Source organism: Opisthocomus hoazin, chromosome 7 (assembly GCF_030867145.1).
Source record: "Opisthocomus hoazin isolate bOpiHoa1 chromosome 7, bOpiHoa1.hap1, whole genome shotgun sequence".
Lineage (NCBI taxonomy): Eukaryota > Metazoa > Chordata > Aves > Opisthocomiformes > Opisthocomidae > Opisthocomus > Opisthocomus hoazin.
In genome coordinates, this window is record NC_134420.1 from 70,723,816 (window position 1) to 70,751,119 (window position 27,304).

Consider the following 27,304-nt stretch of genomic DNA (forward strand, 5'->3'; position numbering starts at 1 on the left):
AACTGAGGAATAGTATTGTCAGTTGAAGACGAGCTATTACTTTTCCAAGTGTAGGGTAATCACTTCTGTTGTTTTGCACTTCTTTTAATCTGGATTAATTTTTAGTAAGCATCTGCCTTCTGTTTCCTGAGAAGAGCTAAGCTATCGTTCCTGAACTCCTCATCTTGCCCTGGTGGCATTTCCCTGAGCGGCTCGGTCCTAGGGTGCCCTCTCCTGATCCTGCAGCGTATTCATCTGAATAGGATGCGAGATTATTCCTGTTCGAAGAGCTTTCTTGCCTGTGTGAAAGCAGTGAATGTTCCAGCCACCGGAAGAGGACTGGAAAGTTGTCTTTGAAATTCATTAGTGACTCTGAGTATTCATTATTTTTCTAAAGATACAAGTTGGGAAGGTATTGCAGTTGGTATTGGAAGGTATTGGGAAGGTGTGCAGTGAATTGCCATAATGAATTTTAAGTCTACTGAATCAGCTGGAGTTTCAGTATTAGATCTAGCAGTGTGTTTCTACAGGACTGAAAGTAAGAGAAGAATTTTTCTAGTTTTTAACAGTTTGGTTAAAGTTATAAAGTATTAAAGTTACTGTGCTTGTCTGTAATTTTTTGGGGAAGAAATAAAAGTTAAAGAATATTTCCCCTACTACTCACTCTTACTCAGACTCTGTTGGAACTGCTAAAGTTAGTCCACCCAAATACTGGGAACATCAGAGTAGTTTTTTTGGCTCCATGGGCATAAATGTGTTTTAACTAACAAATTTTATGATGGGTTTTGTTTTTAGAATGGAAGACTGATCACAGCAGTATCAAACAACACTGTGCAGATACATACATTTCCTGAAGGAGCTCCAGATGGCATCCTTACTCGTTTCACCATGAATGCAAACCACGTCATCTTTAATAGCAATGGTACCAAAATTGCTGCTGGATCTAGGTAATCTGTGCATGATAAGGAAAAGCGTTCAAAATCTGGCCACTTCCTCACATGCTGATTTTTACCAGTGAGGTGGTGGATCCACATACCTCTGAGGGTTTTAAAGTACTGCAGAATGCCTTTCGGGGGCGGAGGGGAAGAAAGGAATGCAAAGGACTTTAAGAAACAATGCTCTGAGAGATACTTGATCCGCCAAATAATTTTTAAATAGAAATCTGCTGTTGGGAAATAATTCCTTTTCTTTAGGAGACTTGGGCGTTTTCAGATTTCAGTGCTGCAACGCAGAAGCCGAAGTGTTCACCCGTATGGATCTCATTGCAGCATTGAGGATTTTTGTTACTGTGTGCTAAAGATAATGTCCTGACTGTTCAGGCTCGCAGCGCTGCAGTTGCATATATACGTGAAAAGTTAGGTGGGCTCTGATTTGCCTGAGAGCTTTGACTCATTCTCTGGCGTAAGCATCATCACCATTCTGCTAAACGATCACGGATGACAGTTGTGAGACTCGCTTGAGGGGAATTAAATGCGTGGTTTAGTTAATTTCTCAGGACAGTATGTTGGCTTGGATGTAATATGCGCTAGTCCTTTAACAAAGATGGCAAAATAGCAAGCAGGCAGTATTTTTTTTTATTTATTTACTTGTCTAAGGCTTGGGTGATTCTTCATTGGATTTGGTGAGCGCTCTGGGCAGCTGTAGCTAACTTGGGCTGTCTGCTTGCCTCTCTACTGGGATCTGGCCTCCGCAGTAGAGGTGGCAGAGCATTGCATCTGCTCCCCGGCTCCTCAAAGTGTGAATTGAACTGGAAAGCAATTTGGATGAATATGCTGGGCTGTGAGCTCTGGCAGCTGCAGAGCAGACGCACCAGCTCCAGCAGAACTGGGAGGCTGGACAGCTGGGGGCAGTCACCGCTCCAGTCCCTGCATCTGACAGGGATCATGGGTTTGGGCCCTTTGCCAGCGCTTGTTTCTGAGGGAACAGCTCTGCCCCAGGATCTGACTTTGATTAGAGAGATTAGGCAGACAGCAAACTCTTTTCTGCTTCTAAAACTTTTACAAAAATCCCCAGTATTTCTGCAGCCTGACCAGGGCCCTCACGTTAGGAAAAAGAGCTTGTGAGACTGTGAGGCCACCCCTTGGTGAGGTGTTCTGTAACATACTCAAGGAGAGAGATGGGGACAACCATGAAATGAAGGAACGCAGTGAAGAACAACTGCATTTAGTTGTCCCAGATTTCTCCATTTTTTTTACACGAAGTCTGCAAACTTCTGTTTATATATGAGTTTAACATCCAGCTGGCTGCCAAAGTTCACATGAACTGTTTGAAAAGTAGCTGTGTGGCTCCTTAAATAAACAAAACAAACCCCTATTGCCTGTTTTTTTAAATTTTTCTTTAAAGTTGTCTTACATTGTTGAAGAGTGCTAACATAATTTTAATTGTCTTGCAATATAGCTTACAGACTTCCTTTTGTGACTGTTTGGTTAGCATTAAACAGTTGACAAAATTGAGGCTGTGTTTCTGAACGCAGTTAAAGTAGTGGTTAACCCTGTAGAATTCGGTCCTAAAATTAAATTTCTCTCTGAATTTGTTGCAATGAAGCATGAGAGGGAGTGGTACTGAAAGATTGTCATAGCAGCTCTTTGGCTTAGAAGTTAGCATTGATATTTTGAGTTAAACTGTGGTAAGGTCAGTAATTTTGGAGGAGGGAATACTGAATAAAATCAGTTAATGTATCTGATACACTAAATGGTCTTAAAAATCCGGTTAAAAACTTCACAAAATAAACTATGTGAACTATTTGCTCTTTTTTCTTTTTTATTAAACCAGCTGATGGAATAATTATGGTAATGAATATTGGTCTTGTTTAACAGGTAGTTCTTGTTAAGTTAGATTTCTGGTATCTAAACACAGGCATTCATTGGGTCATACAGAATATTACATTAAGCAGATAGATGGTCTGTGTGTACATAATATCCTCTTTAAAGAGCAACCATATTTTATGAACTTTGATACGAACAAAAATTACTTTCTGATAAAGGCAGTCTGGCCTTGGTCCTGTTGTAGAAGCCTCATTTTCCCTTAGATCAAGCAGTGTTGAGAGCTGTAACTTCACCAAAAGATGTGCCCAATTCAATTTTTATTGCCGTAAACAAATAGTCTGTTGTTGCTAATACCAATATTAATACTTCTGTGTCTTTGTGGTCTACAGTGACTTTATGGTCAAGGTTGTGGAGGTGACTGATAGCAGCAAGCAGAAAACATTCCGAGGACACAGTGCTCCCGTTTTAAGCCTGTCTTTTGACCCTAGGGATGTTTACCTGGTAAAAACACTTTCTTGTTTACTTTCTGCTTTGAATCTCCTTTTCACTGGGAAAAAAATAAATATATGCTTTTTACAAAAAAAAAAGCAGTGACTGAGCACATGAAATTACTTTATTTCAGCTGACCTTACAGCTAATGGAATGTGTGACAACTTGTTGCCTCCCAGGAGAGTTCAGTCTTTGCTTTACTACTCAATTACTGTCTGTGTTCTGCTGGAATCTAATGCTGATCTGATTTTAGAGAGGAAAAGATGGCTCACTAAAGAGATTTAGAATTAATTTTGAGCTTCTTTTGTGAACAGGCAGCTCACTTGAAGTATGAGGGTTTTGTAATTACAGTAGTTTGGAGTGGAGTACAGTTATCAAGATGACAGTATTAGAAAGCTTTAAGTCTTAAAATGGCTTAAACTGGGAGGCGTTCTTTTTAAAACTACTTATGTATTGTATGTCTGTAGCATTGGATATAGGGATTTTTTTCAATTTTGTAGCATTAATTTCTCTGTCTTTAATTCTTCATTCATTTACAAAAATCTCTTACATAGGCATCGGCGAGCTGTGATGGTTCTGTCAGAGTATGGAAAATCGCAGATCAGGTAAGAGGCCGGCCTTGCAAAGTTCAGTGTTCCGTAAGAGATCAGGGATTTCACAGACAGCGAGAAGCACTGGACTGAAAGAACTACTGGGATAAATGCTTCTTGTCTTACGATATATCATCAGTAGCTGCTGCTAGTATTTACAAAAATGTTTATATCTGTAATTCTTGTGCTGGTAAAGGGGTGGCTGTGCACTGGAGCACCTGAAAGAATAGGTGGTGAATTCATTTTTTGGGGGGAAGAGCTCTAACTACGCTCTATAGAATGCTTTTGTCTACTTCTGGGAGAAATTCCAAAGCCTGATTATGAAATGTTGCCTGGGGAGCTGTGGATTGTTCTTCCTGCCTGTGGAATCCCGAATTTCTTCCATTCATCTTTCTTTGTTGGCCAACATTGTGTATTTGGTTCTCAGCGCTTTCAGAAATGACACTTCTGTGTAAAGATCGCAGTTGATATCAAATGCTTTATTTCAGAATTTCAGCTCGTTGCTTTCAGGGTTAAGGAAATATTTTTATTCTAATAAACAACCATCTAGGTATATTTTGGGTTTATTTATTTTTACTCAGCTTCCTAAGAAATAATGAGTAATTTTCAGGGTTGTAACTGACTGGTGAAAGTGGAATAATGCTCTGAGATGCTGAGTATCTTCCTTTATAAGTGATCTGGTTGGTTAGTCTTCATCATAAGAATGCTATTACTTTGACCTAAGATTAGGAGGAGGTACGGATTTCACGTGCCACAAGCACTGAGATGATGCCCGTGATGGTAACATTTTTCTCTGAGCGGGAACTTTGGACACAGGGTTGCTTCAGTCTCTCCTGGCTGTGGCACACAGACTTTGTTTTCTAAGGATTCGAGATTCAGCTCAGTGCATTTCGACTGTTTAGATTAGAATGATGTGAAGGCTATTGACAAGGGGCTGGCTATTCCAATTTTTTTCTGTTTTTGTTACAAACTTCACAACAATTTCTCAGAAGAAGGACATAAATCACAGTTTGAAGAACATAATTTATTAGAAATACAGTCTTTGGGCTCAGCCTGGCAATGTTTGGCTGAAAAAGTTCAGGGCATGTAAGCAGTCCAATTTAGTGAGAGAGTCATATTTAATCTCTGAAGAGAGAGTTTTGGGTGAACGCTTTAATAAGGCATTTCTGCATAGGTGTGTGGGATTATTTTTGCTAAATGACATTGACTGGAATAAGAATCTGGAATTATTATTATGACATTGGCTGGAATCATTCCTGTAAGTACAGTTGAAAATGTGTGCGCGCAACTTGTGGATTGCTACTTTTTAGAGCAAAAACATACTTCTAGTGTGAAATCTCGTGTTCAGTGGGTGCCTTTTGGGACAATTACACTAGCAGTGTCTTAGGATTGTGGCAGTATGATGTATGTATCTGTGCTGTAATTTGAGAATATAGCCATTCTTTTTTTTTATACTGCTGTGGCGAGACTGATGCTGATGTATTGTCACCTTGCTGCAGTTGATGTGGGGTTGACAAATGTGTTTTGGCCAGATTTCTCTGTAACCTAAAAATACATGAGCTCATTTGTTCTGTACTTGATTAAAAACACTTATTCTGTGACCTTATTTCTGTTACAAGTAGTTGTATTGTCATTAAAATAGTTTCAGGTCTATATTTGCAAGATATTTTTTTCTTTTTTTTTTTTTTTAAGGCAGTATGTACCACTTTATTTGGATGAAAGAGTTTCAAAAACGGTATAGCTTTTTTCTTTTTAGTTTCTTCCACACTTTTCCTTCAAGAATTTGTGCTATACAGTAGATTTTCACAGAGCTAGAAAACTAATTTTCTAATACTTTGTTTTCAGACATGCACGACAAGCTGGCCGCTGCTGCAGAAATGTAATGACGTGATAAATGCTAAATCAATATGCAGGCTTGGCTGGCAACCTGGCAGTGGGAAGGTAAGTGACGTTGTTTAGCCACATCTTATTTCTTCTTTTCTCTTTGAGAGTCCAACAGTAGGATTCAATCTGGGCAAGCCCAAATGGCAGCTCCTGGGACTAAGGAAAGTATTTGGGGTGAAGTTCACTTTTAGGAAAAACAAAAGCCTGGAAATGGTTACTTGTTTAAGCTCCCAACTGTGTTTGGCAGTGGTCTAGCTGTCAGCCCAAAACAATGTTGAACAGTCATGTTGCGCTGAATAGGAAGGAACATTGCACACGAGGGAAATAATCAAATTGCCCGCAACAGAGCATCAAAGGAGTTCAGCTTTTCTCTACTTTAAGTAAATTTTGCCCTAAGAGTAATTATGCTCTGTAAATATTTCCTTAGTAGCTTGTTCCATTTCTTTTCACCGGAAGAGCGAACTGGGTTCTGCTGTGACTAAAGGTGGGGCTGATACCTGCTACAGGTCTCGAGCATTGTATGTGTGCTGCTGCAGTGGTACCACGTGTGGATCACGAATCTGAGTGGGTTGGGGAGCTGAGAGAGCTGTATGGGTGTCTCTGCAGCGTGTAACCTAGAACAGCTCTGCAGCATCTGGCAATGCAAAGGGGACAGGAGGAAGGAGCGGATAAACGCGAACCTGTATGAAATGAGGCATGCCCTGTCCTGCTTCAAGTAAAGGACAGCGAGCTGAGCGGAAGCTGGCTACTTGGAAAAACTGTTTTATGGCTTCTGTTCTTGCCTGCGACAATAGTGTGCCAGAACCTGCTCATCCTGTATTGACATTCCACTATACTGGATCTAAAGAGTATTTTCCAGTTGTTTTCTCACAGTTCTTACCTGAATAATCTTCTGTCTCCGCAACTTAGCCTTTGTGTCTGTCTACCCATGTCCACTCTTCAAAATACCTGGATGCTATGATGGCACTGTGCATAACTTTTCTGTGGAACAGAGAATGTCAGCTGCAGTACAAATTTTTTCAATATCCGTATTGCATAAAAACAATACTCTAATTTTTAGGCTAATTCTTCACACATACATGCATTTGAAATGTAAGCAGTAGTCTTCTCATACAGAGCAAATTGTTAGAAGTCTTTAAAAAAAATCTAAATCCTAAAAAAATAAGCAGGCAGTAACATGCAGTTTTGTGGGAGAGGAAAAGAACTATTTGAGGAATCAGCTATTCAGATAAGATTTGTTGAGAAACTGTAACCTGATCAAAAGAGGTTTGGGGAGGGAGGGAAAAGCAGAACATAAGCCTTGTGCTCTGAGCATTGCAAACTACTTATATGTGTGTGTTAGCTGTTTCATAAAAAAGAACTTATAACCTGACGGTGCATCTATCATTGTCTTCAGTTTTCTGCCAGAAGGAAATAAAGATTAAAACAAAACCAGGCATGTTTTGCTGTGTTGCATGTGGAACGCATTGAAGAATCTTGTCATTCAAGTTACTTCAGCTTTCTTTACTTTCTCTGTTGGCATTGCTGGGATGCTAGAGAACCGTTAAATACTGAGGCAGTCACAACTGTAATACTTCTGAATGAAGGAGCTATGGTATGTGAATGTTCTGTTTGAAAGGTACCTTGTTCTAGATGGTCTGATTCTTGTTTCCTTTGAACAGTTGCTGGCAATTCCTGTAGATAAAGTTGTTAAACTCTACAGAAGAGAAACGTGGGATAGTCAGTCTGACCTATCAGATACGTTCATCACACAGGTAGGTGCATAAACAAGGTGCTTGCTAAATCTTCTGTAATTTAAATATTGCTCTGCTGGAAATTATCCTATGTACAGTATCTCTTCCCCTGAGCCCCCCTTGGTAACAATTGCTCACATTTTCTGATCCTAGAATCATAGAGTGGTTTGGGTTGGAAGGGACCTTAAAGCTCATCTGGTTCCAACCCCCCTGCCATCAGCAGGGACATCTTCCACCAGCCCAGGGTGCTCAAAGCCCCGTCCAGCCTGGCCTTGAGCACTGCCAGGGAGGGGGCAGCCACAGCTTCTCTGGGCAACCTGGGCCAAGGCCTCACCACCCTCACGGTGAAGAATTTCTTCCTTATATCTCATCTAAATCTGCCCTCTTTCAGTTTGAAGCCATTATCCCATGTCCTATCCTGTTACTTTATGTTGGAAAACAAAGCAAGAAATACTAGATGAGTGTCGACCATGTCTTTGTGTGGCTCTGGTTCCCCTCTTCCGTTTGTAGTAGCCGACTAGATCTCTGAGGTCTGCTGGTGAGTCACCAACGGCAGCTGAAGAACATCTGTTTTCACAAATTGCTCTAAATACATAGCTTTTTAGGGAAAATGTCAAGAGTATCATTCTGCACAGAGCAGAGATATCAGTTGTTCACTTTATATTTTATTAAGCTGTAATTTAGCTGTGTAGAACATGGCACAGTTGGGACTACTTTCTTTTGATCTCATTAGATACTTGGAAACCTTTTGGGTTAAAAAGGACCGCTTTTCTGGTGTTATTAAGATATGGAACACACAGTTTTGCATTTTAATTTATGGAACTGTATTAAGATCAAAATAAATAAAGCTATTTTTAATGCTGAGTTTGCAAAACCTGGTATGCTTCTATCTGCATGTCTAGAATCAGGCTTTGTTTGACCTTATGGCAGTGTTTAATGACAGAAGATGGATATTCTCAAAAAAGAAAAGTGTGCTGTCTGTAGAGAATGGTTCTTGCAGGGAACTAACTAAAGCCAGCTGTAGTACAGGAGGCTGGATCTGATTTGCTAAAGATGATTATTATTACTTTTTTTTCCAGCATATCTGTCTGTTTTAAGCTCCAGAATATGAATGCTGTATGTGCATTGGTAATATTTTGTTTTCCCCCTATTTTTTTATATTTTCCTTAGGCCTTAAATGTTGTGGCCTGGTCACCATGTGGGCAGTATCTGGCAGCTGGAAGTGTGGATGGGTGTATAGTGGTGTGGAATGCGGAAACCCAGGAATGCATGGAGAGGTATTCAGAGTTGTTCCATTAATCCCAAAGTACATGTTTTTTCTTGAAACAGAATTTTGTTATCTCTTCTGTAAAACTTACTTGGTGCAAGTGTAGAACTCTGCCTCTTGAAAAACCTTAAAAAGATTTACAGGGAAAATCCAGAAGTTTTCTGGCAAAGGGAGCAAGAGAAGGGCTCTTCTCTTGTGCACCCAGGGGAGGTGCAGTAATACTGCAGTTCATCTGCTGAACAGAATTCAAGGGCTGCCTTGTCATTTCCATGTTGTACAAGCAAGCAGCTTCCACGAGAGTATAACTCTTGGTAGTGGGTAGGAACGTGGCATTGTTTTGCCTTCCCTCCCCATATCCAGTATGCGCAGAATTATGTTCTGATTCATGTGGTGTGCTATTTTCATTTCTGCATAGCTAGAAGGATCTGGAAACAGTATATTCTTAGAAATAGAATAGGGAAGGGACATGAAGGATAGAGAGGCTGGTGAGGGGTCTGGAGAACAAGTCTTATGAGGAGCAGCTGAGGGAGCTGGGGCTGTTTAGTCTGGAGAAGAGGAGGCTGAGGAGGGACCTTATCGCTCTCTACAGCTACCTGAAAGGAGGGTGTAGTGAGGTGGGTGTTGGTCTCTTCTCCCAGGTAACCAGCGATAGGACGAGAAGCAATGGCCTCAAGTTGCATCAGGGGAGGTTTAGATTAGATATTAGGAAAAGTGTCTTTGCTGAAAGAGCGGTCAGGCATTGGACCAGGCTGCCCAGGGCAGTGGTGGAGTCCCCATCCCTGGAGGGGTTTAAAAACCGTGTAGATGTGGCACTTCAGGACATGGTTTAGCAGACACGGTGGTGTTGGGCAGATGGTTGGACTTGATCATCTTAGAGGTCTTTTCCAACCTATGATTCTATGATGTGGACTTTGTCCAAATTCCGTAGTCTAGTTTTCTGTGTGCAAATAGCTTTTACTATGTTTTAACCTAATAGTTGATTAAAGCATAGTTTTGATGGAAACAAATTTTCCTCACATCCCAAACGTAGTTGGCACTAAGGAGGATTTTCTAAAGGGAGAGGGAAATAGAGGTGCATCGGTCAGCCATCCTCACATGTAGGCAAAAAAGGACAAACTGGCAAATTACACTCAATCTTGGTTAGTTAAAACATCGCTCTATTAAAAAAAAAAAAAGGAAAAAAAAAAAGAGATATGATTAAGTGAGGTGGGAAAGAAGAGATGATTTATCTGTCTGAATATTTTGGGTAAGAAGCAGGATTGTTACTATAACCCCTATGTTAAGAATTAAAGACAGATTATGTAAATAATTGGAGGATTTTTTGTGAGAAGAAAGAGTGGAAAAGATAGAGGATTAACTCATCAGTTTGGTACAAGAGAAACAACTGAATGTTCTTTTTATAACTGGATAGTTCTGGAATGTATGACTGCTGGGGAATTACTTTGTCTTTTCTACGTGTACGAGGAAGCTGTTATTTTAAGAATATGATTCTGTTTGATTTTCAAAGTTTAAATGATTTCCTCCATAGAAAAGTAAGGCCTGCTGTATTTTTTTTTATAGTAGCTGTTTATTTAAAGGTAACCTATGTTTATTTAAAAGGTAATCTATTATTTCATTATGTGTAACATCACTGTAACATCACTTTCTAATACTACTAAATACTATCACTTTTTACAGTAACTCTTGTGGAGGTTTCTGCCCTGAGAAGTTTAGTAAAAATGCATTATTTTTATGTTCTTTTTAGGATGAAACATGAGAAGAATTACTCAGTTTGTGGACTGGCATGGCACCCCAAATATAGGCAAATTGCTTATACAGATACTGAAGGAAATCTGGGGTTGTTGGAAAATATTGGTGATGAAAAGAAACCAAATGACAAGGTGATCAGTACTGATTATTTCTTAAATTAACATGATTATTTAGATTACCAAATTTTAGTGAACATTCTGTATAGCGTGTTGGAAGTTCCCTCTTGTGCGTTGATTCGTTCTTTGAATTCCATGTCCAGAAGAAGTTTGATGATAATTGCTAACCTTGTTTTAGGTTGCCAGTACAGTGACAAAAGACTACAATGATCTCTTTGATGGAGAAGACGATGACTATTTAAATGAAGATATTGAACCACAGTCTTCCCCAAAGGCTGGAGCTAGTGAAGATGATGGTGATGGTGATGACATTGTGCCAACTTCAGGCTATCCGAGACGGGCAATAATTGATGATGATGATAACTCACTAGGTACAGATTGAACTAATTTTCCAGAGCTCTTTGGTGCTGACGATCTCTTAGCATCCTCTACTCAGATAGATTCTGTCTTATTTTTCCAGAGAAATCTCGACTTTTAAAATTTTTTTTACCTATAATAATATGTGTAAGATGTAATTTTTTTTTTAAACTTCTAGATATTGGGATGATAAAAGCTAGTTCCAGTCTTCTTGAAAAGGAAGATGATGATGATGATCAGACTGGTGGCGTTCCAGCTTTACCACCATCATCTATACAGCAGCCTCTCTATGATGGGCCAATGCCAACCCCCAGGCAAAAGCCATTCCAGTCTGGCTCCACTCCTGTACATCTCATGCATCGTTTCATGGTAAATCTCACTGCTATGTGGTTGTGTAGATGTGGCTTCTTGGTTAATATTGTCCGGTTCTTGTTGTGTCTTAATCTATTCTTTTCCAAGATTTTAGATTTTTTTTTTTCTTAATAATTCACAGCGTGAAGCTAAATTGTGGAAAGTAGCTTTGTGTTAATGCAAAGACTGCATGTTAAGCTTTATACTTTGGTTGCTTTTGATGTAGAAATAAATACTTGGCTTTAAGACAAAAGCAAGCTATACAGTTTATACCTGTGCTATTGAATTCTAACAAATCTTTTTAAAATTTCTTTTTTAGCCAGAAGTTGTGGATATTTTTGTGCTGTTAGGACCAGTACATTAATCACCCACTATTTATTTGTAACTGCAAGCTCTTCACATGTAATTTTGTAAGGAGAAAGATGGCTGCGTAATGAGGATGAAACTAGTTTCTGCCTAATTCAGCTGGTTTAGATACTACAAGTCCTGACTACAGAAGTCTTCAGCCTTCCTCCAGCCTCCCACCTACTGTTGTGTCAGATGCGAAAGTTATAGCAGTCTGTTTCAGGGCAGTATGCTTGATTTGGTTTGGGGTTTTTTTTGAGGTGGTGTTCTTTTTAATAGGTATGGAATTCTGTTGGCATCATTCGCTGTTACAATGATGAGCAAGACAACGCTATAGATATAGAATTTCATGACACCTCCATACATCACGCAACACACCTGCCAAACTCTCTGAATCACACGATGGCTGACCTCTCTACCGAAGCTGTTTTACTAGCCTGTGAGAGTACGGAGGAACTTGCAAGGTAAGTCATGGCCTTGCTCTGCAAAACCCGTAGTGTGGAATTATGCTTACCTTGTTCCAAATATTTTGGCTTTTAATTTCAGCTTCTGTCACTTTTTAGAGATTTTTTTTTTGGCTTCTGATCGTGCTTTTTATTCATGAGACTGCTTTTGAGGAGGATTTTCACATCTACTCACTTGAAGACTTCAAGAATATCAAAAGATGTATTTTTGTTTCCCGATGACTTTTTTTTTTTAACCCCTTTTTCAAATACATATCCTGGAGACTTCATTCAATAGCAATTGGGCATTGCTAGCCCAAAGGAAACTGTAAACATGAACAACAGTTTTTCAGTCTCCTCAGATCAAAGATAAATTGTAAGGGCTATGCAATTTTTTCTTCATACTGTTGCTAAGGAGACATGTTTGGAGATACCCAAAGAATTACAAGTGTGAAGAACACAAGTTTGTGAAAATCACAGGAAGATTTAAGCAGCTGGGCCAGCTAGACTCTTGCGTTTAAGAACAATAGCAACAATATTTTACTGCTGGTTTCTGTGGAAAAATCTTGAAGAAATAACTGATTTTCACACATACAGCATTGTGATAAGTTGAAAAACACCCTTTACCTTTCAAAATATTATTTGTATGTATTGGTTGTCTGTATCTGAAAATTTCAATTTTTTTTCTCAATGGAAGTGAGTAATCTATCAAAAGCTGTGGTGTCTGTGAATTGGTCACAGCAGTTTTCAATTATTAAGGTGGCAGAACTGAAGTTCCTAAATTATTTTTCCCTTTGAAAGATAGCATAATATGACAGACTTGTAATGAGGGCTGATATTCTGGGATACTGAGTACCTTCAGTTCTTATTAACATTAAATGAACAGGGCACTTACCTGCTTCCATCTAAAAGATCTCCACTCAGACCTCTAAACTGTCTCTGCTTCAGAGGCGCTGAATCTACAGTGCTGTAGGTGGAGCTGGCTCTGCAGTTCTTGAATAATAAAAGTAACACCTCTGCAAATGACCAGTTGTAATTTGTAGTTTCTTTCTACGACCCTCACAGATTCTAGGTCTCTGATAAAAACGCGATAGATTGGTGTGTTTTCAGATATTGTGTTTTTCTTCACGTTGAGATATTTGACTATTGCTCTTTGTCTCTGCTTTAGCAAGCTCCACTGCGTCCATTTTAGTTCATGGGATGCAAACAAGGAGTGGACAGTAGATATGCCGAAGGATGAAGACGTTGAGGCAATCTGCCTGGGTCAAGGCTGGGCTGCCTGTGCTACTAGTGCCTTGCTAGTTCGTGTGTTTACGGTTGGAGGAGTTCAGAGAGAGATCTTCAGTCTCCCAGGTCCAGTGGTGTCCATGGCAGGACATGGAGAACAGCTGATGATCATTTATCACAGAGGTAGTTTCTCCCTTTTTGTCTTTTTTGAGCTAGGGTTATGTTTTCAGTCTGCATCTCTTACTGGCTTTAAACACAGGTTGATTTGTATGTAATCACCAGAAGTATTTTACTTACCCTTCTTCTTTTCTTTCTTCTTTTCTTCTTGATGATGCTTGTCCTTCTTTTGACGATGCTTTATTGTCACAACCCACAAACCTTTGAGATCTGACAGCAAAGCCCACATGTTATATTGGGATGACTAGATTAACCTGTGGGGCCGGGGAGGATTTTATAACAGTGACATTAATAGATTAAACTTGGGTTTCAGATATGCCAGAATGAATTACTGTAGGAAATTAAGGAAGTAGTTATGCATACTTTGTACAGCAAAAACGACAGTTGCTTGTCTGACAGTGGTATTCATGGATAACTCTGCATTAGAATTAGTTTTTGATTCAAAACTTAAATTTAGCCAAGAGATGAGGCATTTGTTTTGTCTTCTAACATAGTGCTTGAACAACTTCTCCCTAGGTACTGGTTTTGATGGGGATCAGTGCCTCGGAGTACAGCTGATGGAGCTAGGGAAAAAGAAAAAACAAATTTTGCAAGGAGACCCTCTTTCTCTGACAAAGAGATCCTATTTGGTATGGGTTGGATTCTCGGCAGAAGGTATGAAATAACTACGTGAGTGACACTGAGAAATCTTGACACTGTTGGAGGAATTCTGAAGGAGAGTTTGGCTAATTAATGCCCTTTTAGTAATGGTGATCTTGGGACTTAGACTTTTTTCTCCAATCTTCTCAATTCTAAAAGAAATTCTGTTTTTCTATTCTTTCAATATATTTATCAGAAATCTTTAATATATTTCTACTATGAATAGAATACACTTGAATATTGTCAGAACTTGTTTTCCTGGCTCAGCAAAAAGAAATAAACTGCATTAGTACACCCTAACAGGCGTGTTCAACTATCTTGGCAAAGCCCCCCATCCCAGCTGGTAGCTTGGGAGGCGTTTTTATGATAACCAGAAAGCATAAGTGTGAAATAGCTCATTTTCCCTGGGAATCTACCCAAGTAGTATGAATTTGATCATGAAATTCATACTACTTGGGTAGTTACTGGAGTTGGTTACCTAGCAGTAGTCTGGCTGTCAGAAGGTGGCGCATCTTTCTAAGGAATCTCGTTTTTCCCAGCTAGCTGATACTGTTTGGGTGAGAGGATGTCGCACATGAGACACGTAAACCATCGTTTCCCAGTGGTATCCACCAGTTCAAACTTACTCACGTTGTCGTCAGCTGGCCGTCAGAATAATTGTTTTCATTTGTAACAAACAGGTACCCCTTGTTACGTGGATTCTGAGGGAATTGTGCGGATGTTGAACCGAGGACTTGGGAATACTTGGATTCCAGTGTGTAACATGAGAGAGCATTGCAAAGGAAAATCTGATCATTACTGGGTAGTGGGCATCCATGAAAATCCCCAGCAGCTCAGGTCAGATATTTCACAAGGAAGTGCTTTGTTTGTTCGGGGTTTAGTTTACTGAGCACCTCTTACTAAGAGAAACTGGAAACAACTTTTACTAAAAGAGGTGGCTAGTAAATACACACAGTAAATGATCTGGGTCGTAAATTTAGTTCTGCATGGATGTTTCATTACTAATTGGATTTTGAATAAATTTTATAGAGTTTTATTATTGGCGACCAGTTGTGGCTTTTTGTCTTGGCTAACAGGAGTGTGCACTTTATTATGAAATCGCAGATCTCTGATGCAGCCACAGTCATCAGACTACATCTGGCTAGAGAGATCTACTAAAATGTTACGGTTGCTGTTAGGAATCTGCTTCTGCTGTTGCTGGTTTTTGGGGGTTTGTTTTGTTTTGTTTAATTTTTTTCCATATGTTTTCCCCTTTTGTCTCTTTAAGAAGAATCCAATCCTATAACTAACCTACATCATTAGGCATAGATAAATCAGAACTGCCTGTTCTTATATTAATATTTAAACTGTGGCCACGAAGAACAATTTTTTACATAAAATTGCTCGATTATTGAGCAGAGAGTTAGCCATTACTTGATAAAATGTGATACTGGTGATGTCTAAATAACTCTGCTTCTCCTTATTGGGACATGCAGCCTGGACGTTTAGTTGCTCAGCTTTGTTTGTAGTCCTCTTTATTCATTGTTCTGTGTCCTTTTCCTACCAGGGCAGAATCCATCAGCTCACACACTTTACTGCAATTTGGGCTTTTTACTTTGCTAGTCATGCACAATTGTAAAGGTTGGAGGGAGACTGCATTTAAATTTATGTGAAATTCTTTGTAATCCTCTGCTTTTTTTTTTAATAAGGGAAATAATTTGATGTCACTGCTCAGTGTCAATTTACTGTCTGTTTCTTCCTCCAAATCATGAAGTAATGTTGGCCTCCAGAAAATTCACCAGAAATGTGCAGCACACATCACAGTGATGGGATGGTCAACTATGAGTCTGTCACCATGAGTTTTTTTCCTTCTTACTCCAAGAAAGAGCACACTACTCTCTGAGTTGCAAAGAACACTTTATTCAAAGCCACTAGCATATCAAAGATAAGGAGGAGGGAGGGTGGTTGTCGAAACACCACATGCCTCAATTAGCACAGATAGCCAGAACATTAAGGCTTCCTGTTCTTTTTTTCCCTGGTGTCTGAAACGTTAGCTAATAAAACCAGACATTTTTGTCAATGCTGCATTGGTGCTCCTGGAAATACAGCTCTTCCCCAATCAATATTTTGCTTAGGTCATTGTTACCAGGAAGTACTAATTTAAATAGAATGAAACAGTAAGCCTTTTAGTATATGCTTATCTGTTTCACCCTGCTTCCCCCCCCTCCGTGTGTGTGTGTCTGACCACGGCACTCTCCTCATGAAGTGCAAAACCCTGTGTCAAAATAAATGGTGGACGTGCCTGCTCTTGTTCCAGTGGCCTGCAGTTGTTCAGTAGTTTCTGATTTTAATACGTTGCATTTACATTTTGGAATAGCTGTTGAATCGCGTATTGTGTGAGATGGAGATCTGTGTCTGTTATGTGCCACGTTTGGAGTTTCTGGTGTGAACACCAGAATGTGCTTTGCTGGTTTTAAAATCTTCTATTGGTTCCAATGTAAGAATAACCCTTTATAATGCAATCTGACATGTTGCTGTATTGAAGTCAGTAATTTAATTACTACTTTTTAAAGAACAAATCCTCTTAAAGTATCTCGCTTCTTAGGAGACATGATTTAGATGTAGAACAACTGGTGGCTGTAGGTGATGAGGGTTCTGTGTGTCTTGTTTCCCTTGCACAGGTGTATTCCTTGTAAAGGAGCTCGATTCCCTCCTACGCTCCCACGGCCTGCTGTAGCAATATTATCTTTTAAACTTCCTTACTGTCAAGTTACAACAGAAAAGGGACAGATGGAGGTATGGAATGGTGTTGAGTCCACAGCTGGGTGTCTCGGATGTCGCCGTAGTAGGGATTATACAAGATTCCCATGAATCACCTCTGCTACGAAAGAGGGTGGTACAAACTCCGAGGGAGACAGTGGCTGAGGATGGGTTCAGTGTTTTGTATAGCTTTTCCGGTTTGGTTCACAGCTGTTTCTAGAAGAATACAAAATAAAGCTTTTAGAGCTGATGCGAGGTGGTTTACACATCATCTGCTTCTGACCAGTGAAGTCTTTCTATCCCTCTCTTTTTATATTTTTTTAGTGAGTAATGTTCTAGGAAGCATCACATTTTGGGATCCGAGCCAGAACCCTCTTGAAGGTGCCTGGTTTTTAACATTTTAGGCATAACAGAATTTCTGGAAGATGTTGTTTTGAAAGATGTACCAAGTGGTCCAATTCACATAACCATTCTGAAAACATAGGTCTTCAGGTTTGACTTAGTTTATTATGGTAGAGGTTGGTTGAAGCAAGATGTACCTGGAGAGAACTTCTAGAAGAGTATCTGTATTTACTCTGCAATTTTTTTGTAGGTTTAAATATTTCAGTGTTGTGGGATTCAGCTGTAGTGCACGAAGTAGAAAAGAACAGAAAATTCTAACGTCAACCTTAGAGACAGTTTAATGGTATTTTAAATTTATTCGCTTTGATAGAAGTGTAGATAAAAATTTTCAGTAATAAAAACTTTATCATTTTTAATGAGTTCTCCTTCATTCGGTTCAAGGCTTTTTGTTCCTTATTTGATGGGGTATGTCTTCCACACACAACCACCTCAGAATAGTAGAAGGGAACCGCCAGGAACTGTTAATTTACTTGAAGGAACACGTACTTCTGTGTAGGTAAAGCAGCAGATTATTCCAGTACAGCTGATGAAAGCATACTGGTTTTCAATATGTTCATAATTATTTTATAACACTAATAGCCATACTAATATTTCCTTGAACAGCAGGAGTTATATTTTCCATTTACCTGTCTCGCAGATGATGGTTACTCGTACAGTTACTGAGTTATTCTGGAATACTTCCAATTTGCTGTGGGACAGACGTTAGAAGATGAAATAACCAATCTGTTCTAGAATTGTCTGTCCTGGTAGCAAACTGGTGACCATGTAGGTCTTGCCCTGCTGAAAGCCTGTAATATAAATGGAATTTAACATACATGGCGACCGTTTGGATCAGTTTGTATATGGATGGCTGTTAGCGTGGTGTATTTTTTCCTCAGTAGGCGTTGGGTTTTAAAGAGAATTGTCAACCCCTCACACTCATTGTACAATGAAAGGAACAGTTAAGAATAAGTTGACAAAAGAAGTTGCAAATTGTTAGGTGTTAAATTGTGGGCTGTTTTTTCTCCTCTGAGCTCCAGCATGTGTCTTTCTCCCTTTTACAGGAACAGTACTGGCGTTCTGTTGTATTTCACAACCATGTGGATTACTTATCCAAAAATGGCTATGAACTTGATGAAAATGCTAAAAGTCAGTCAGTGAAAGAACAGCAAGAGCTTTTAATGAAGCTGTTTGCCGTAAGTATGAGTAAATAAAAAACAGAAAGAATCCCTGAGACTTTATTTTGAGTAGACGGTGTTTGATGTAAATTTTGATGTGGTTCTGCTTATTGTCTGGCTGGTGACTGGCAATCCAGCAGCTTCACAGACTACGGTAAGAGGTGGGCTGCAGTTACTATTGTTACTGCTTATCAGTATGAAGGGTGGGACGAAGAAGGAAGGAAGAAAAAAAAAAAGCTTTTTCTTTGCCATGCAGCTCAGGATTGTTGATGGTTTGTCTTTCTTCATTCACCCCACCAAGACCATAATGTTCTGGTCCTGGAGTCTTGAGAGCGCTGTGTAACTGTGAAGTCTGTAACTCAAGGCTGCTTTTCTTTCAGCTTTCTTGTAAATTGGAGCGTGAATTTCGTTGTGTGGAACTTGCTGACCTCATGACACAAAACGTTGTGAATTTAGCTGTCAAGTACGCTTCTCGCTCTCGAAGGCTAAATTTAGCTCAGCGACTTAGTGAAATGGCTGTCGAGAAAGCAAGTGAGTTGGCAACAGGAGCGGAAGATGAAGAGGAGGAAGAGGATTTCCAAAAGCATTTGAATGCTGGGTAACAGAAATTTCTGTGATTAAAAACCTGGGAACTTTTTTACTGATCTGTTAACATTTCGGTCCAGTTGATGCACTTGTGCTGTTCTGGACGATAGTTTGCAACGTGTTTGTTGTGAAGTAACAGCTTGTGCGGCTCTGCTCTCAAACTCTACGTAGAAAATGGTACGTGCTTGCTGGAGCTTGTGAGGACTCCTCAGTACCAGGATGCTAACACAGAGAGAAATGTCTCTGCAGCTTGCTTACTGTGTGTCTGTGTACAACAGCTTCGGAGGCAAAGCAGACAAGTTACTCCAATTGGATTTTTTTTCCTTTTTGTTTTTTTTTCTTCCCCTTCCAATAGTTTGTGCTGCTTTGGTTATTTGACTCCAACCTATTTTTTTTTTCCTCTTCGTCTCAGTCTCTCTATCTCAGTTCATTCCACGCCGGTCTTAAAATCCTTCTCCCTTTCTCCAGCGTTCCCCTCTTCGTATCCCACCTCGGTGTATCCTATTTAGTCTTATTCCCTACTAACTAATCCCATCTCTTCAAAGCTATGGAAATACTGCAGGATTGCTTTGCATTTTTCCCTCTGTATCTGTGCTGTCTACCTTTCCTCTCCTACCTGCATCTGCTTTGTAAAGCACGATGAGGCAAAAGATATGTGTGGTTTTTTAAAACCTAGACCCTGCAGAAGAGCTGAGTTCTTGCCTGGCCTCTGGATGGTACAGCTGTGAGGAAAATAGTTGCTAACCTCCAGTCAGGTAGTGCAGAAAAAATGTCAGAACGTTTTGTCAGCAGCAGTGTCTTCCTATAGCCATTTTGTGTGTGCAGTTTGGAACTTACTTAAGCGAGAGGAAGTGTTAAGTCCTTGAACTTACCTGTAGCCTTTTCCTTATTGTTCTGTGTGAAACTGCTGATTGAAAACTCCTTTCTGAGTGCTCTGCTTTGTTCTTCTGGATCGTGTGTGGGAGCTGCAATCCGATGCCTGCGACTTCAGCCACTCGGAGGGTTAAAATTCATCGCAAGCACTATGTTGTTCTTAGTGCCAGGCTAATCGAATACTCACATTCTGGTTGAAAGAAATGAACCTTTAGTGTATGTACACACCGATTTTAGTCATCAGCAAAGAGTAGGAAGGAAATGCAAGAAATGTGCCTACTGTTATTGGGAACTTAGAGAATAATCAGATTAAACACTCAAACTCGCTTCCTAAACTTCAGGCTGAAAATATGCAGCCGTGTTACACCTGTGTATTCATTTATATATGCAGAAAAGTAATCTGGTATTATTTATGATATTGGCAGTATATGTGTTTTAAGGGGGATTACGGAAGATGTTTTATGTTTGTGTTTGTACTTGCGGCAGAGTGTTCTGGCAGCAATAATGATGTGCTCTGAAGGTGGCAAAAGATCGCTGTTCCTGTTTGGGGGCTTGCTCGTGTGCGCGGAGCTGTTGGAAGGCCAGCGCCCGTGCTGTCAGCTGAGTGTGATTTCGGGCAGTTTCATAGCTGTGTGTGGTCTTTCTTAGAAGTACAGGAGTACCACTTCAGGCAACTGCACTTGGTGTTTCAGGGTGGACCGGAGTGGTTAATGAGTTTTATTTTATTTTTAGTAATCACAGTTTAATCAGAGGTATAATGGAAATAAATGCCAAATGGTATTGTTCTTATTTCCTAAATTAAGTACGTAAGTTAGCCTTCCTTTGTTCCAGTTTTGCGTCTGAATGTGGTGAGCGCTTCCTTTCCGATGAATTCCTTCCTTTTAGTTACAGCAGCTCTGCCACGGAATGGAGTCGGCTGCCGGTCAGAAATGTTCGGCAGAACCAAGAAATGGAAGATGCTGAGGAAACTGATGCCTGCGAGGAAGCAGAGGCAACACCAGAAGTGCATAAACAGAGTGAGAAAAATGTATTCTCTGAATAGACTGGAAGTTATCTAGATGTGTCTTTCACAGACTTAATAAGGAGTTCTGGAAAAATCCCAGATATTTTGTAGTTTGGACAACTTGGCAGTCTATAGGAATATGCAAACAATGGGGTTTTCTGTCTATTGTTTCGTTTTGTTCTTTTGACATAAAAGTTAGGAAAGACAGGCAGAGGACCTGTCAAGAGGCACCACAAGTGAGGTGCAGGTTTGATTTAGAAACCAGTTATTTAAATAGAAAATAAACCCAATGGTTTCACTGAGCAACTCTGCAACTGTAGCAGGGACTAGGTTTTCTCCTATCTAGTTAGAACAGGTCTAGTAGTTTCTGATCTGTCTTATTTGGGTGTTGATATGTGAAACACTACACAGCAGGAATAACAGGGTGACATGCAGTAACTCCTGCCTCTGAGCTTCCCGCTGCCTGGAATTCCCTGTGGGAGATGAGTACCTCCCTGAGCAAGCGGGTCCGTATTCCAGCTGGTGCCTGCAGTCGCTGCACAGTAACAAGTTGAGCGTATGTCATCTGCTCTGTAGCATCTTGCTCCTCCACTGTACTTAGTAACTGAGGGACCTTTGGGGAGTTTTTTGGTGGTCTGATGCTGTTGCAAACAGACTGGGTCACTTTGTGAAACGGTTACTTTGGTTTCAGCTCAGATCTTGCAGGAGCTGAACTGATAGACAAGTAGTTAGCTGGGCACACTTTTAAGAAAAAAGTGTAAAGTTTAGGGAATAAGTATACAACTCTTTAAGCTAAATGTAGGTAAAGATCATAAAATAGTTTGGGTTGGAACATACCTTTCAAGGCCATCTAGTCCAACCCCCCTGCAGTGAGCAGGGACATCTTCACCTGGATCAGGGTGCTTAGAGCCCCGTCCGGCCTGGCCTTGAATGTTTCCAGGGATGAGGCATTGACCACCTCTCTGGGCAACCTGGGCCAGGACCTCACCACCCTCATAGTATAGAATTTCTTCCTTATAGCCAGCCTAAATCTACCCTCTTTTAATTTAGAACCATTACCCCTTGTCCTGTCACAACAAAGCCTGTCCCCATCTTTCTTATAAGCCCCTTTTAAGTACTGGAAGGCCACAATAAGGACTCCCCGGAGCCTCTCTTCTCTCTTCTCTTCTCTCTTGGGCTGAACATCCCCAGCTCTCCCAGCCTGTCCTCCCAGTAGAGGGGTTCCAGCCCTTGGATCATTGCTGGGGCCTCCTCTGGCCCCACTCCCACAGCTCCAGCTCTGTCCTGTGCTGAGGGCTCCAGAGCTGGACGCAGGGCTCCTGGGGGGTCTCAGCAGAGCGGGGCAGAGGGGCAGAATCCCTGTGCCCACGCTGCTGGGGATGCAGCCCAGGGCACGGCTGGCCTGCTGGGCTGCCAGTGCACATTATAATGTAACAGATGGTTTTGTAGAAGTGTGTGTACAATTTGAAAATGAGAATCATGCTTTAAAATATCGATTGCTTTACTATAACTTGCTTGTCTGTTTGGGATTTTGTTCTTTAAGAAGTTATGCTATTATATTTTATTGCACTTAAATACGTGTCTCTTTCTTTGTTCTGCAGGGCCAAACCCTTTCTCCAAAGGTGTCACTTCAGCAGAGGTGGCTACTCCGAAGTCTGGTGAGTAAATCTCCATTTATTCCAGGCTGAGAACTTTGTCATGCTTTGCAATACCTACTCCTGTTTTTATCCTGCCATTGCTATGAAAATTTAGTGTGTAACAGTGTTGCCACGTGGTAACTTGCACTGATTATTGCTCTCACATTGTAAAGAGGTTCCCTGCTCCTGTTGATGTCTTCATTGCCTAATGATGTTCCATAACACTACGCTGACTGCCTTAGCTGTGCCAAATGCTGAATCAGCTCTCTGCCTGGCTGTGTCGTGAAGGCGTTCTTTGGGACAGGGGAAAAATGAGAACAATGATAAATTGATTTGTTTTACTAATCACAGGCACATTTATTGATTGCATTTACAAGGCGTAACCCTGCTGTAGATCTGTGAGTCTGAGCAGGCAGGGACAGAATGTGACCTCTTGCTGCTTCTTGCTGCTTCCCTTCTGCCAACCCTCCAGCAAGAATAATAGGAGTGGAAACGGATTTGGGAGTGGAGGAAGTACTGGGTCTTCCTGTGGGTTTGTATTTCAGGCTGTTGCTCCTGTGTGGCGTTTCTGATGACTAATAATAGCTGAGCATGTATAGTAAAACCTTCATGTGGTTATTAAAGTGTCTTTCTCTTTATCCGACTGCTTTGAAGCCTGGTGGGAACTTGTTTGCTTTGGTGTGGAATAGTTGGTGCCTTTGACTTAGTTCTCCTCCTCAATTTTCAATGAACAGAGGCTGAAACACACAAAAGGAGTGTTAGCCTTGCTCTTTGGAAATGAGGCAAATGTTGTTTCATCTGCTCATCTAAAATGTGTGCATTGTGTACAGACACACATTTTTACATTCTTTTTTCTTTCCTATTATATAGCTGTAATTGCATCAAGCAGCCAAGGACGAGTGAATCCCTTTAAGGTAAGAATTTTGCAGCTTGTTTGACTGTGTTGTTCTGAAAATCACGACAGATTATTGTATCCAAAGTTTGCAGTGTAACTATGACAGATATTTTGGAGGGACAGAGGAGGGGAATATGACAGAAAATAAATAAAATGTCTACTTGTTTGTTTTGCTAGGTGTCATCTAACAAAAAGGACCCAGTGGTCCCCTCAGCAAATGTTCTGGACACTATGAGCAAATACTCCAAGAAAACTTCTTTGTCTAGCAGTCGAGCTGTGAACAAGCAGAACCCTGCAGTTATAAAGCCTCTGATTCCCAAACCCAAGACCAAGCAGGTAATGTTTCTAGACGTTTTACGTTGTTTCACTGAGCAAAGAACAGTAAATTGAATTTTGGCAGCTTTTTTGAAATATGAAACCCTGTTGACTGAGTAAAGCATCTTAGGTGGCAAAGTTCATTTAAGCATACTGCAGAACCTGTAAAAGGACATAAAACAGAAAAAAAAAATCAGTTGTAGCAATTACATTCTGCACTGAATCTTGTGCTTTTATTTTAAATAGTGTTAACTAAATGTCTGCTGTGCTGAAACTGAATGGCTTAGATGCTATATTAATGCAAGTGATTATTATGCCTTTAGGAAAGGCTTGTTTTTTGTTAGGCTGTATGGTATGTGTTGTCTGAGAGTGAGATGTTCTTACCTTTTTTTTTTTTATAATTTAAAACTCAATTTCTACAGGCTTTAGCAGCCTCCTTCTTCCAGGTTCGTACACCTAACTCTAGTGAAAAAATAGTGGAAGAAAGAGAAGAAAAAGCAGGAAATGAGTCCCATGAAGTCAAAGTCACTGCACAGGAGAACACTGAAAACAGAAGGTGAGTGGGCACTTCCATCTCAGTGCCCTAGTCCAATTTTGACAGAACAAGTCCAAAAACTCTTTTTGGTTCTGAAGGTGTTGGACTGGCTGAAGTAGCAGGACATCAAGATTAAAGTCTTAGCTCACAAGTTGCCACATTTGTGAACTTGCTTCAGAAATTCAGTAAGCTGCTGCTCATGCTGTGTGCGTTATCAAACCAACCTGCGTCCAGCACACCGGGTGGGTTTCCAGACTGCCACGTGACGGTGACAGTGAAAGAACAGAGAAAAGCGTTCGGTTCATTACATCTTTCACAGCGTGCGTGGCAGTGTTACTCAAAGTGGAAGTTTGGCATCGGCCTGAGACAAAGACATGTGTGAGGGAACAATAAATAAACAATGCAAACAAAATGTAATTTTGGGGCTCTTAAGCAACGATTTTTGTCATGGTACTACTTATGCATCTGATAATGACCTGTGAATGATGAAACCGTGCTGCTGTGCCAGTTCCAAGTACAGGAAATAGTTAAATTTTAAACATCTCTAGCAAATCTCAAAGGAAGTCTAAAAGCTAAGGGTTTTACGTGAATGTGTAAAAGCTTTATTGTAGCATTTTTTTAAAAAAAGAAAACAAACAATAATCTTGTATCACCTCAGGATCACGTCTCTTCCTAGCTAAGACTCTAATCTGTCTTGTTCCTCTGGAGCAGATGTATTTTTGAACAATCCCCGTCCTCATGAAACTTGCATTATTATAATCATGTCTCATTTAGACTTTGTTTAACTGAGGAAGATGAATGTAATTACTATTCATTTGGACTAGCATTCTTTTCATTAACCTTTACAGGTAATGTTCTGAAACAAGTGGCAAGAATTGTGAAAAGGATTAGCTGAAACATGCTGATATATGTGCTCTATTTTTAGGTTGATGGGACTTTGTCAGAAAAGAGAACCATTATGCTTTGTCATTCTAAAACCAAAATGTCAATCTCTGTATATATCACAGTTTTAACAAAAATGCTTGATTTAGTCTTGCCTTGTCAGCATGTTCTGTAAGCATACTGGAATAGGAGAAAGCAAACTGCTGACTCATATATATGTCTTTTCTTTCAAGAACAAAAAAGTCCAGTTAGGTGTTGTTTAGAAGTGTTGGTTTGGGGGAAATGGTTTTGCTATAACCTTCTTAGACGGACATTTTTTGTGTGCTCGCTTTAGACCAAAGACAGGATTCCAGATGTGGCTCGAAGAGAACAGAGCAAACATTTTGACGGATAATCCTGATCTGAACGAAGCAGAAGTAATAAAAGAAGGTATGAGTCGATTCAGAATGCTGTCGTCAGAAGAAAGAATGGTAAGAACACATTCTCTAATTCTGTTTTTTTTGAGAATCCCTTGTTATTTTTGGTTAAGAGTTTTTTCTTTGAATTCCAGTGTTGTCCGTCTTCATGGACTTCAGTTTTGAATTGGACCATAATGTACGACACATTCTTTATGAAAATAGAAATTGTCTGAATAGTAGTTAAAAGCGGAAAGCAGCTTTTTCCAAAGTGAGAGAAACTTAATCAATGAAGAAATAACAAAAGAGAAGGGATGGAGTTATAAGTGACATACCCAGGCTGATTTCATTTGGGCTTAAATTTGTCCTGAGGCGTTTTGAGTTTCGTATTTGTCCAGAAAGACAATGAAGAGCTTCAGTTTCACATACAGGCTCAAATGAAGTATAGTTTTGAAGGAGAATGCTGTTACAAAAAAGGAAAGTGAGGAAATTGTTCTTGACTTGATCCTTGTTAGTTCTTAACAGGAATTATTTCAGTGCTTTCTTAGAGAAAGAAGATGTGTAAAATTAAGTGGTAAGTTTTGTGGAATAATCTGTAGTTTTCTGTTTAATGATGTGCTTTCTTCAAAGGCGTGGACTGAGAAAGCAAAAGCAGGAACAGCTAATGATTTAACAGAAGACAAAAAACGAAAGCGTCCCACAGGTGATGAAGATGAAGCGAAAAAGAATCAGGAGCAAAAATCGGAGGACTCCAATTTATCCAAAAAACCAAAGCCTTTGGATCAATCTACAAATGTCAGATTGTCAGCTTTCGCGTTCAAGCAAAGCTAAGTAACGTGGTACCTCCTCAGCGTCTGTTTTCTGGAAACATTAGGTAGTTCTGTGTTGAGAAATTTGCTGCTGTGCTCAAAGAGTACTAGCAAAAAGAATGCCTCGCTCCAAATAGTCTTTTAGAAAGTATTTTATTATCAGTTCTGAAGGGGAGTGTTGAATCCGCTCTCCCGATCTTTGCAAGTTACTAGTATAAAGCTTGATAGCCAAACAAGTACTGATGGACCTGTTACCTAGAAGCACAGTTCCACACAGTGTTGTGTAGCTGTGTGCATCAATATTTACAATATTTGATGCTGAATACAGGTTAGTCTATCTGGGGAGGATAAGCCGCGTCCAAAAGCTGTCGTTTGGTTTTAGAGAGGCAAAGTAATGGCTTCTATAGCATTCCTTCTGCCTGCTGTGAATGCTTGTGAGAGAAGGGCATTCGAGGGAGTGGGAGCAAGGGGAAGACAGCTTAACATGGTGCTGATGTTCAGCGGCGTTTTCAACACCCGTGGCTGCAACAGTGGCAGGGAGCAGCCTGAGATGGGCAGGGAGAGAACCAGGACAGAAGCTGAATTAGGAAGGTCGGGTGTGTAAAAATGAGCCATTCCAGAGTGTGCCTCAGCAGGGTCCAGAAAGTGCTTAGAACTTGAAAATCTCGGTATTGTTTTATGTAATGTTTGTTTTTAAAATAAAATGTGAACATTTCTTTGTTTAAGGTGCTGGTCTCCTTTGCAATTTTTGTAATTTAAGTAAACAAGCTTCCACCTACAAGTCATAAGGCAGTCATATTTAACTTCTCTGGAGAAAAGGCAATATGTCTAATAAAGGTATTTGAAGCAAACTCGAAATTTGAACCTTTTTTTTTAAGACAAGGTAAAATAATGTAACTCTGGAACACAATGACTGAGACTGAAGAGTGTTAATTTAGGGGGTTTTCCTGGGTTTGAAAATTCTTT

At 40.1% G+C, this 27,304-nt stretch overlaps 1 protein-coding gene across 2 annotated transcripts in view; it reads left to right on the top strand.

Moving 5' to 3' along the window:
- The window catches only part of WDHD1 (WD repeat and HMG-box DNA binding protein 1), a 30,849-nt gene extending 3,698 nt beyond the window's left edge, over positions 1 to 27,151 (top strand). Inside the window, exons 3-25 of one of the 2 annotated variants that reach the window (XM_009939523.2) lie at positions 775 to 926; positions 3,134 to 3,245; positions 3,788 to 3,838; positions 5,669 to 5,764; positions 7,369 to 7,461; positions 8,611 to 8,717; positions 10,452 to 10,587; positions 10,751 to 10,943; positions 11,108 to 11,298; positions 11,905 to 12,089; positions 13,237 to 13,478; positions 13,989 to 14,126; positions 14,792 to 14,948; positions 16,772 to 16,886; positions 18,296 to 18,427; positions 18,790 to 19,007; positions 20,753 to 20,883; positions 22,472 to 22,528; positions 23,378 to 23,421; positions 23,580 to 23,738; positions 24,140 to 24,273; positions 25,469 to 25,604; positions 26,160 to 27,151. In XM_009939523.2, coding sequence (XP_009937825.2) covers positions 775 to 926; positions 3,134 to 3,245; positions 3,788 to 3,838; positions 5,669 to 5,764; positions 7,369 to 7,461; positions 8,611 to 8,717; positions 10,452 to 10,587; positions 10,751 to 10,943; positions 11,108 to 11,298; positions 11,905 to 12,089; positions 13,237 to 13,478; positions 13,989 to 14,126; positions 14,792 to 14,948; positions 16,772 to 16,886; positions 18,296 to 18,427; positions 18,790 to 19,007; positions 20,753 to 20,883; positions 22,472 to 22,528; positions 23,378 to 23,421; positions 23,580 to 23,738; positions 24,140 to 24,273; positions 25,469 to 25,604; positions 26,160 to 26,360 — 3,180 coding nt within the window. In that variant the 3' untranslated portion in view covers positions 26,361 to 27,151. The remainder of the gene's footprint in view (positions 1 to 774; positions 927 to 3,133; positions 3,246 to 3,787; positions 3,839 to 5,668; positions 5,765 to 7,368; positions 7,462 to 8,610; positions 8,718 to 10,451; positions 10,588 to 10,750; positions 10,944 to 11,107; positions 11,299 to 11,904; positions 12,090 to 13,236; positions 13,479 to 13,988; positions 14,127 to 14,791; positions 14,949 to 16,771; positions 16,887 to 18,295; positions 18,428 to 18,789; positions 19,008 to 20,752; positions 20,884 to 22,471; positions 22,529 to 23,377; positions 23,422 to 23,579; positions 23,739 to 24,139; positions 24,274 to 25,468; positions 25,605 to 26,159) is intronic. The other variant, XM_075427087.1, reaches the window with a different exon arrangement.
- The last annotated feature ends 153 nt before the right edge of the window (positions 27,152 to 27,304 follow it).